This window comes from Asparagus officinalis, chromosome 1 (genome assembly GCF_001876935.1).
Source record: "Asparagus officinalis chromosome 1, Aspof.V1, whole genome shotgun sequence".
Lineage (NCBI taxonomy): Eukaryota > Viridiplantae > Streptophyta > Magnoliopsida > Asparagales > Asparagaceae > Asparagus > Asparagus officinalis.
Genome location: NC_033794.1, coordinates 80,486,691 through 80,498,162, shown reverse-complemented (window position 1 = coordinate 80,498,162; position 11,472 = coordinate 80,486,691). Strand labels below are relative to the sequence as shown.

At 35.0% G+C, this 11,472-nt stretch overlaps 1 protein-coding gene across 4 annotated transcripts; it reads left to right on the top strand.

Moving 5' to 3' along the window:
* On the top strand, positions 110 to 7,710 carry LOC109826558 (cell division cycle protein 27 homolog B-like). Of its 4 annotated transcripts, XR_002243294.1 has the most exons (7): positions 116 to 449; positions 1,352 to 2,178; positions 3,031 to 3,169; positions 3,248 to 3,459; positions 3,542 to 3,686; positions 4,962 to 5,055; positions 5,180 to 5,363. XR_002243294.1 is itself a non-coding variant. In XM_020393594.1 (5 exons), exons 2-5 carry the CDS (start codon positions 1,734 to 1,736, stop codon positions 7,489 to 7,491), a joined length of 501 nt encoding a protein of 166 aa, XP_020249183.1. In that variant the 5' UTR covers positions 110 to 449; positions 1,352 to 1,733; the 3' UTR covers positions 7,492 to 7,710. The 4 variants fall into 4 exon arrangements, 3 of the variants coding, with proteins under 3 accessions (XP_020249183.1, XP_020249190.1, XP_020249179.1); XM_020393594.1 differs by lacking the exons at positions 3,031 to 3,169; positions 3,248 to 3,459; positions 3,542 to 3,686; positions 4,962 to 5,055; positions 5,180 to 5,363 and adding exons at positions 6,191 to 6,359; positions 7,405 to 7,710 and having other exon boundaries at positions 110 to 449; positions 1,352 to 1,858; positions 2,059 to 2,178; XM_020393601.1 differs by lacking the exons at positions 116 to 449; positions 3,031 to 3,169; positions 3,248 to 3,459; ... (1 more) ...; positions 4,962 to 5,055; positions 5,180 to 5,363 and adding exons at positions 6,191 to 6,359; positions 7,333 to 7,710 and having other exon boundaries at positions 466 to 1,404; positions 1,789 to 1,858; positions 2,059 to 2,178.

Sequence of the window (11,472 nt, the reverse complement as noted above, 5' to 3'; positions counted from 1 at the left end):
TATTACCCTTTAAAAGAGGGAGTTCATGAAAAACTTTACCCTCCCCAAAATAACCTTCCACCAAATTTAGTTACCAAACGTATCCTCAATTGATAAGCCACTTTACTCTTTTTCATCGGTTACGACCCCAACCCCTCATCTCTCTCCATCTATCTTGGCCTCTCCTTCGCCGTCTTCTTAGGCTTCCTCCCCAAATCCTCCATCCCCTACCTCTCCTCTCTCCCCGCAACCGAATCCTCAGCCTCAAGCTCTTCCAGGCTAAGAACCAGCTAAAAACCCTAAGGTCGAGGAGGAAGGAGGATTCCAAGGCCAACGCCCGCGTCGTCGAGATCTTCGCCAGCCACCGCCACGCGTGGCAGCAGGAGGAGCGACGACTTTTGGATCAGATCGAGTCGACGAACGAGGAGATCGAGGGGTTGAGGGGGAGGGTCGGGGAGCTCAAGATAGAGGTGAGGGAGAGGGACGAGAGATGAGCAATACAACTTGCCGCTAGATAGAAAGAAAGATCATGAACAAGAATAAGCAAAAGGGACAATAAGAGGAAGCTTAATAGACCCATTTATTGTCCTATGTAGACAAGACAAGTAAATTGGTTAAATGTTGGTACAGAATCTTGTCATGTCGAGCTTATATATGTGAGCAAGTAGGGGGGTGTTTGTTTTGAGCATGAAAGAGAGTTTGAAGCAATATATGACTCATAGTTTATGTAGTGAGAAGGAGATTGAGACGAAAAGTTTTCCATTGGCTGGTTGCCTACCTACATCTGACAATTCTCATGTCAGCTAGAATTACATAAAAAAGAATGATACTTTCAAAATAAGTTTTTTAAAAAAGAATGATTATCATGTCCGTGAAGATCTAATGTATGCTAAGGCAGATAAAAAGTTCTTCTTTAGTAGACATTCTTATTGTTCCTCTACACCTTAACAATGCATTAGTAAGAAAAGCTTAAAGTATGCTTATTATCTCTCTATCTGCAAAAAATTTCAAACCTGCAATCTTTCCAATCAGAGCCTGACAAACCAAAGCCTAAATTATGTTTATCATATTCTGTTGCTAACACTTATAAGTCATAGTTTATTAACACAGATCTTAGTTTCCTGAACTTTTGAATAGCCAATCACTTTTTTATATTTCCTTTGAACTTAGTTTACCTATTGAACTGTAAGAGGTAGTACAGAAGTTATGCTAGCATTGACTAATGACAATATTTTTGTGTCAACTCATATATAACTCTAACTAATACCTGCATGATTGACACATAGTTAGTAGCCATGGTAGAGTTCTGAATAACACTGTTCTTTTAGTGTTAGACTTTGATACTGATGCAAATTTCTTTTATTGATTTCAGGTACGAGTTTACTGTTTTTAATGAGTTAGTTGCTGGAAGAACAGTCTGGACAGGTATTATTTATCGAAGCATGTATGCATTTTAAGCTTAGCTTCTTATTGGCTCTCCCTATAGTCTATATTTCCCCCTGTTCTTGAAAGATTTTCCTTAACATTTCATGTTTGTTTTACTACAGTACCACCTGATGAGGTGCAGGCTTTGTTGGTTTTTTATGGTACTTTACTGTGGTTTTTTAGCTATATATTCATAGGCATTTCATGTTGTTTCTTGCTTTAGCGAAATCCATGGAATTTTGACATCTTGGTTATTCTTAGTGCATCCTGGCCTTGTTTATGAGTTTTATGTAAACTTTACCCATGCTATTTTTTATAATACTTGCTTGATGCGTTCCCTCCATATTTTTAATGATCAATTGTTGTGGTTCTTACCTAATGCAGATGGTGAAGCTCCTGCTTTTGACGAGAGCCTAAAAGTTTGGATCTTTTTGACAAAAAATGTTGAATTTAAGTGAGAGTTTTAAATCGTGTACATAGCACACTTCTCCTTGCTGCAGTTATGCTTGTTTCTCATTAATATTTCAATGTGGTTGTTCCTAGAAGTGTTTATGTTTACACTCGGTTCTCCTTATATGTTTTTCTCTATCTGTTGTGTTCTGTTGTACACTTTTTATTATGGATTCATGATTTATTTGCTAAATGGTGATGTAGGTGTGCCATGGGAAATTGCTATAGTTTGTTGAAAGATCATGAAACTACACTGAAAAATTTTCTGCGTGCAGTGCAACTAGACTCGAGATTTGCTTATGCTCATACACTATGCGGCCATGAGTATGACTTTTATTCTCTTGCATTATTTCATTACAGTTTTCCTGTATACAATAGGACATTTGTTTTATACTATCAGGCTGTTTAAAAAGCAGTCCCGGCTTCTACCTTGGCGGAGGCAGCTCTGAGGCCTCACATTATAGCGTCTAGGAGCTCCTATTGAATATTGACGCCTTAAGCCTATTTTGGGTGAATTGGGTATGCCTAAGCACCATGTTCCTCATAATGGCCACCTTGACCGTATGCGTGTGTTGTTGAAATTGGGTATGTCTATTTTGGGTGAATTGGGTATGCCTAAGCACCATGTTCCTCACAATATATATATAGTGTGCGCGCGTGCGCGTGTTACCTGCACCCCTACTGGTGCACCCCTACCGGTACATGTACCCCTACCCGTTTCCATGCAACTTAGGTTGGAACAAACTTCCTGATATTTACTAAATATCTCCAATATACCCTGGTATTCATCATCCGCTGTGGAATTTTTCGGATCGACACGGACATGCCCTTGACATCTGATATTTAGAACACAGCCGCCATCCGATGTGGAAATATTCTTTCTGACATGACCTTGATGTCTGATGTTTAGCACACTTGATACTGATCTTTGACACCCTCTTGTTATTGGGTGGAAAAAGTAAGTCATGCTACTAAGTGCCGAATTCATAGTAACCTGTTTTTACATCCAATCAAATAGTAACACCTTGCCAATGGTTTATAACTTCAAATATTTATGTTCAGTGCTTATAAGATATTGTCAATTTCTCATATCTAAATTACTAGATTAAATTAGTTGTCATATCGAGTTATTTCTTATTACGTATTTACCTACAACCGTTCTTTATGTGATTGTAGATCTGGAATGCATATTTACTGTCATATGTAACCTTGTCACAAGAGCTAGCAGTCTAGATGAAGCACTGGAGATGGCAAAACTCATTTCTGCAAAAGTCGCACAGCAACCGAATGATAGACCCGCTCTGCGCTTGAAAATGTAAGTGAAATGTATTGTCTTCATCCAAGAATTGTTAATTGGCTGCTCTCTCTTACACATGTAACATGCTTTGAGCAGCTTATTCAATCTCTACAACCTGTTAGAGAACCTTACAGCAGGTTCTTTGTTTATACAAAAGCGCTTGACTTGGCAACAAATGGGAAAGTAATTGAAAATATCATCCCTTCTTTTAAAAAGATTGATAGTTTGTTACAAGAATGGAATATTGGTAAAGTGGATCAGAGGGATCTTTTCCTTACCATCTCTAACATTTTGAAGGATAATAAAAGGTACATATTGATGTTAAAAGCTATGTTATTTTCATTTCCTTCTGCAGTAGCTATATAGAGATTCTGCTTTCTCAATTTGCAGCATGGCCAAAGATTCTTTTAATTTCCTGAACAAGTACCTAGCAACATTTTCAAGTGAGGATGAGGACTCATATGCAACTAATGAAACTAAAGAGGAAGCAGTGCGGGCTATTATAGAGTTTGTGAAGTCTCCAGACATGTTTCAGGTATCCAATGGTAGCTCTATACTGTATATTTATTTATCCTTTTCTCTCGTAGTATTCCTTTTGTATTACCATATTTCTAAGACTGTTTCATTTCTTCTACGGTTAATTCAAGTAAGTTAAGCATTTCTTATCTAGCCAAACAAAGCCTCTTAATTTTGAGAGGAGCTCTGGTAGTCTAGATTTACCAGAGTCTTGCAGTCTTCTCAGTTTTCCTGATTACTGAGGCCTAGATAGCAAGGGCAAGCTCTTCACATGGGTAACCCGATATTCTCTCGATTAAGATAAAGTTGACACTCATAATAGAAAAACAACAGAGCTCTTATGGAAGTTAATTTTAGAAAATGGCAAGAGTTTGAGGATAGAGAAGATTTATTTGTTTCTACTGCTTGTGGTACACAAAATTTTTAGTTTTGTACTAATACAAGAGAGCAGCCACAGCAGTCTTTATCTTTTTTGTACTGAAGGTTGATGAGTCCACGCAGTCTCTGATAATGGCTTATTGAATATCTGTGTTCAGAACATGTCATTCATATATACCAACCAGCTAATATGTAAAACTACATTATGATGGTTGTAAGAAAAAGACTAAATAGTTAGAATAACAATGTTATCTATGATATTTCAAAGGATCCAATATAGTTCTTCGATATGCAAGTACTAATTATCCAATAAAAAAATAAATGAGAGCTAAATTTATAAAAAGCCTGTTGCCAGTGGTCATCGACATGTTTACTTAGATCATTCAGTTGCTTAGTTGGTGAGCATGCATTTCCTTCCCTCAAACTTCTCATCATAATAGCAAACAGTGTTCAAGTTAACCTCACTGGTCCAACATGTTGATCTTAATAGACCAATACTAATTACAGCCCTCCCTAACCATTGGAAGATGGGCTTCATGTAGAGCATTGAGTGTTTATGAGCTGCTATATATGAATAAACCTGTTATGCTATGAAGCACGGACACACATAACATGAAGTCGTGTCGTGTCGTGTCCGTGTCGGACACACGTGTCGAACACACGTATCCTATGTATTTTTTAGGATTTGCCTTCTTTTGGCGTGTCGGATGACCGTGTCAGATCCGTGTCCGTCCTACATATCTGTTATGTAGTTTAGTTACTATGATAGCTTTGATCCGCAAACCTATAAAATGTATTAGGCTTATATATGCCAAAAAATTAAAATTCATTCTTTCATAACATAGAATTTTGTGTCTATGTTTTGATATTGAGATATTACTGGAAAATTATGTTGACTATGTCTTTTACTTTGCAGGTTCAAGTCATGTGTGCAGTACCTATTTTGGAACAAAGCCACCCTCCCTTGATATAGTGAGGATATTCAATTTCAGTAATGAAGTATACCGCAGGTACAGTCCAGCATCCCTTTTACATGCTCTAACCGCATAACAATCGAAGAGGAAAATTATATAGAAACGAGGATATGTATTTTTCGCAGTCTACTTATTGAAGTACTGATGCTTATTGATGCAGGATTCTTCAAGCACCATTTTCTGTATTATCTCTATCTCAAAACAATGTCGCTATTTCCTTTGAAAAGGACCCGAACGTCCAGTCTTTCGAACTGCATTATAATGCCTGTAATGCGTCCTTATTGCCATGTTCTTCTGATGGAGTTGATGACACACATCAGAGCACTTCTTCCTTAGTGCAAAAACCAATACCTGCAGGAAGGCAGGCATCATCAGAAGACATAAGCTTTACTAGGTGAAAATTGGGATAAAGTATCTTTAAACAAGATTTTATTGACTGATTGTTACAGTGCTGCATTTTTTTTTGCTTTTCATCTTGCAGCTTGATAGTTGCTGCACCAGAAATGGATGTGGGGAGTATAATTGAAGATTTGCTACCACTTTTATCATATTATGCACCTTTTGCAATTTATCATCAGTACCTTAAGGTGTGTTATGTCAACCTCAAGTTGGGAACTACAATCTCCTTTTGCTATAAGTTCAGAAAATTGCACGATTTGAATAACATGCATGTCTGCGGTGATAAGACACCATTGTTTTTCCAATGTGAATACTCGTAGCAAATTGCATTTTAACATTTTGATGGGTTCAAGTACCACTCAAATAGTCTTGAGGCTTCTATGGAGTTTGTAGATTAAAATATATAGGACTTATACATGGACAGTTTCCGATTGATATCCAGTGCACATATTTGTTTGATAATTTAGATAATATGTGGACAAACTATGAGTACAGCTACAATTAAAGATTATTTGTTCAATAAAATTGATCACTGTGGACCAAATTAGTAACCTTGGAATTTGGTTGTCATAAATGTATTGATTTCTTTTGGTGATACTCTTTTTTATGCATTCCGGAACATGATTTACCAGTACAAAACTTAATATTGAAAGTGCTAATGTTTATAAGTAATTTACCTGAACATTGTTACTTTAGTTAATTATGAAGAAAATATCCAACCATATATTGGTTCTTTGTTATATTGGAGCTTTGTCCTATGATATTTATATAGGACATTGAAGCATTTGGAGCAGGTTAAGGACTTCACTCCATGTGAGAGCAGCATCTACGCGTTGATGGGGAAGATTCACAAGAGGCTTAATATGCATGCTAAGGACATGTTCTACTTTGGTATTGCATTGGACCTGAAGCCTCCAGCATCTGATGTTGCTGCTATCAAGGTACTGCATTCAGATTTTTTTGTATGGTCTATCCTTTCCCTTTATTATTTCCCTTTCTTATTTCAGATGCCTAAGGTTATCTGAAATGTTGAGATCTATTAAGTTTTAAATTTATTCACGTACTTGTATGGCCTAAACTATTTTCAAGTCCAAGTTAGATAAAAACTATAGGGTTTAATATTGATTTAATTATCTTCCCGTCTTTTTTTTAGAGAAAAAGAAGGCAAGGTGACCTATTCATTGAAAATATATTAAAATATAAAAAATTTACAAGAGGGATGCGAACAGAACTTAAAAAGTCCCATATCCAAAAGTTGATATAACAGTTATAACAGGATGGGGAGCGAACAAATCGTCGTCGTCACTCACCACAAGCTAGGATATAACAGTTGATAGTTCCCCCTTAATTTAGACATGGAATTTTGAAGCCTTCGAACAAAAGCATCACCTGAACATCAGCCATCATAATACTTTACAGAAAAAAACCAAATAAAGAAAAAAATAAAAAAAATAAAAGAAGAATAAGAAGAATAAGAAGAAGAAGCAAGGCTTAAATTGTATTGGCCGCCGCTAAATCTTCTTCACCCTTTCTACAATTAGCAATTATTTTTAAGTTTTCCCCCTTAACTTCGAAGAGCAATGATGTAGAAGACTCTCATTTACTACCAAAAAGACTAAAAATTGCAAACAATTAGTAATCATTTTTGAGCTTCCCCCCTTAACTTCGAAGAGCCATGGTGTAGAATTCTCTCATTTACAACTAATAAGGGGTGATAGAGTATGATTCTGGACATTTTAGCCAATTATGGACACATGATTAAGCAAATCATGGGGTTTATAAAATACATTCTACTGTAGAAACAATGAAACTGAGGCAGTAAGCTATTCATGGAATTAATTCTTCATCATTAAATGGCTGTATTTGTTGTGCTTTTTTATTTATGACCTATTAACATTTATATATAAATTTTAGTCTGCGATGGAGAAATTGCATTTCCCAAATGAATTGGAGGACAACTTATAGATTCATTTCCTCAAAACTCAGAAGGTGCAGCAAGAGCTCAATTGGCTTGGCCGCATGCTTGGGCTTTCAGACTATCTTCTTGAAAGCAGACTTTCGAGATACTATTGAAGACAGCCCATTCTTGAAGAAAGCGGCGGCTAACCTCTAACATTGTATTACTCGTCTCAAATGTAACATTAATCATTCAGTTTAGTAGCTTTAGTGAGTCATCGAGTGAAACATTTGTACTGAGAGCATGACTGATAATGCATGTATAATGTTTGGACGCTTACATCACAGTGAAAGGAACTGCATAAATACAGAGGAAAACAGTGCATTGTTGGTAGATGACGGCTGTTTGCCTTCTTAACTTGTAATTCTTTTACATTCTTATAAGTTTAGTGCATTGTTGGTAGATGACGGCTGTTTGCCTTCTTAACTTGTAATTCTTTTACATTCTTATAAGTTTATCTCGAACGGTCAAATGTGTTCCATTTAATTTAAATCTAATCGGTATTGTTTTCTGCAACGAGAATTCACTTATGATAAATTAATGTGAGCCTTTAACCAGCTTACAAATTTGCATTGGTCCCCCAATCAATCAATAAATGTAATTTAATTGTTCAAATGTTGAATGTTTAGATTATGTCTATATGTTTTATCCATTACTTACATTTCATAATTTTATAACAAAACTTTATAAATCCAACTAGTAAACCGGAAACATGGAACTTTAGAACTTAGTCCCAAATGCATAAATTAAGGTTCATCTTTTTGAAATTGTCATCATCTATGCCATTTCCCATCAACATAGAGTTATAGAGTCACATTACACTAAGAAATAATTAACTGGACAGTTAAATTTAGTGTCCAAAATCAACACAATATAATACATCAAGTAGACTGATATGTAATGATACAATTTCAATAATAAGAACATAATACAGTATGAAATAATAATTACACATCACCATTACGAAAATCAACACACTACATACAACTTCAAATAATAAAGTTAACTGGACAATTATAACCAATGTCCAAAATCACCACTACAAAATCAACATGAAACAATCGAGTACCCAGATTTAAAACATTACAACTTCGATAATAAGGACATCCTAGACACATATATATTAAGAGTTTACTTCCTGGGTAAAAGTATTTTCTAGCAAATTTTCTGATTCCTCTGAGATAAATGCAATAACGATCTTTGCTCTTAGAAGTTCACAATCATTCTGATGAATCAATAGAGTCATACCATTAATGATGAAATATATGTATCTCATCATGAAAATGCCTCAATCTAAGCTCCTACACAAACAAATGCCACAATCAATAATTATATGGTAAAATAATGATATTTAATAAAAACTAAACTAATACACTATAAGTTATAGTCACACCAATCATGTTGTCGAACCTGTCACGTTTCTATACTATACCCTGTTAGACCCTAGAGGGGGGGTGATTAGGGTCTTATGCTAATATAATCCGATTTTATGCCAATTAAAACTTACTAAAGAATTATTCTTGCAAGATAGATATACAATATGATATGAGCGAGAATATGCAATATGAATAAAGAGATATATCCTAACAAAGAGGTATATGATGAAATATATGTAAGGATATATAAATTAACACAAAAGTAAACAATCAAAACTAAAGATACAATTGTGATAGGGCAATATAAACAATGCAAACACATAATATGATCACGGAGTTCGGACCTTCTATCCTACGTCTCCGCTCCCCACTCCCGGAGAGAAATTCACTAACATAAACCGGGTTTTTTATGCTCACCCGATTAACGTTTACACCATACAATAACGGTTTTCTAGCTAACCAAAAACTTTACAATCCACACTCTTGTAATCCTACTTTACACCCTCTTAAGTGTTGGTCTCTAGTCCATATCTCCCTCAAGTGTTAGGAATTACAATATCTCTCTAGGCATTACCACCTACTTCACTCCTCTTAGGATGACCCCATCTCTCACCACACACTCCTCTCGGTGTACAAGTGTATTACAAAGTGATCTACATAAATAAGGCTCACAAATACAAATTTATTCTCTACAATAGATGAGAACTCAATTAAGCTCACTCTCAATTGTTACAACTCCCAAAAACCTAATTATACAATGTATGTAAATACAATAAGCTCAATGGTTGTGTGTGTAAGCAATGAGAAAATCAATTATAAACTCAATGTAAACCCCTAGCTTGATAAAAATGATAAACAACAAATAATTAATACAAAGCTAGTATTGAGTTTAGAAATTCTTCTCTGAAGAAACAAGATGGAGGGATGGATTAAAATGGAGCTCAAACAATGTAGATGATCTCCTCCACTTGTGAAAGCTTCTTCACAAACCAAACAAACTTTAAACCAAAACTTAAACATACTTAAACACCCTTTAAAAACTTGTTTAAACTTTTCTTAGATAGTGGGAGAGGTAAATGCAATGGGGTATTTATAGCAACCCAAGACATCAGCCAAAACCCTAAGGAAATGACCAAAAACTCACACAATAAACAGAATCTGGAAATAGCTGTTACTGTGTAACAGACACTTTATGGGTCGACTCATAAAAATCATGGGTCGACTCATAACCTAGCCATTATAGGCTAAAAACAGCTTATGGGTCGACTCATAAAATTCATGAGTCGACTCATCATTTATACCTTAGCCATTATAGGCTAAAAATAGCTTATGGGTCGACTCATAAAATTCATTGTTAGGTCTCATGTTATGAGCCTATATCTTCTAATCTTGTTTTGATGATCATAAACAACTCCTAACAATGTGTGTCGAGTGTTTGCATTTGTTTTGTTAGGTAATCTACACAAATATCCAAGTTGAAGGTTGGATGGATTGAGCCTACACGATCACATCAAATGAAGGTTGGCGGAATAGTAGAATGAAGCCATTACACATCAAGTCATATTCAAGATCAAGCTTCATCCGCAACCAAGACGAGCATATTAAAGATCCATCTAGCATTGGTATATTAGTTGTTTTTGTAGCGTATATTGTGTGAATATATTTTAATCTTAATATATCAAGCATATTGAACATCTATCAAGTTTTGGTATAGTAGTTGTTTTGTAGTGTATATTGTGTGAATATATTTCAAGCTCAATATATATATACACACACAATTTTTATTTTATTACAAAATGGGTTTATTTGAGAAAACAATGCAATATTGATTTATTAATCTTGTTTACATTATATTCATGTTTTATAATGTTTATAAAAACATTTCATAAGGTTTCCACATGTTCTTACATGTCAAACTTCATTTTCAAGATTCAACAAAAACATGTATTATGCATATTTTTGATAAACGTTAAGTTTTTACAAATATGAGGACCTTTTTGTAAAATTCCTTTTCAAACATATTTGTCAAAATGTTTATAAGTTGTTTACAAAGTTTTATATTTTTTAGAATTTATTTACTATTTTTATAGAGCCTTGAAACTCAATTTTAAAATCAATTCAGGCTGATAACCTGTTATCAGTCGACTGGTCAGTCGACTGATGAAATCAGTCAACTGATCAGTCGACTGATGAAAGTTCATGCAATTACCATTTGCTCTCTGTTTCATTTTGGTCGACTTATTAGTCGACTGATGATCCATCAGTCGACTGATAAAGGTCATTAGTCGACTGATAAGCTGCTGATTGTCTGTAATGGTCAGGTCATTAGTCGACTGATAAAACCCGATCAGTCAACTGATAAGCTCATAACGGCTAGTTTTCTGCAGTTTCCATATTTTCATTTTTTGAGCTGTTTTGTCTTTTTCTCTGGACTTTGGTTGATGTCTTGAGTGCCTATAAATACCCCAGTGCATTCAACTCTTAAATTTATGAAGAAAAATTGTTTAATCAAGTTTTGAAAGAGATTAGTTTGGGTTTAAGCATTGTTTTTAAGTTTGTTTCAAAAGGGGAGTTTTCATAAGGAGGAAAGCTTTTGATTTCAACTGAGGAATTCAACCTCATCATCTATCTACAGCTCCTTGGGTTTATAGAGAAGATTTTTAACTCTTTTATCTAGCTTATTTATCTTTTGATTTTTATATTCATATCTTAGCTAGTTTT

Coding starts and splice junctions, on each gene's coding strand:
- LOC109826558 (XM_020393590.1), top strand. CDS start 1,326: ATGCAAATTTCTTTTATTGATTTCAGGTACGAGTTTACTGTTTTTAAT. Junction 1,405..1,788: donor TGGAAGAACAGTCTGGACAG/GTATTATTTATC, acceptor TACCTAATGCAG/ATGGTGAAGCTCCTGCTTTT. Junction 2,179..6,190: donor CATACACTATGCGGCCATGA/GTATGACTTTTA, acceptor ATATTTATATAG/GACATTGAAGCATTTGGAGC.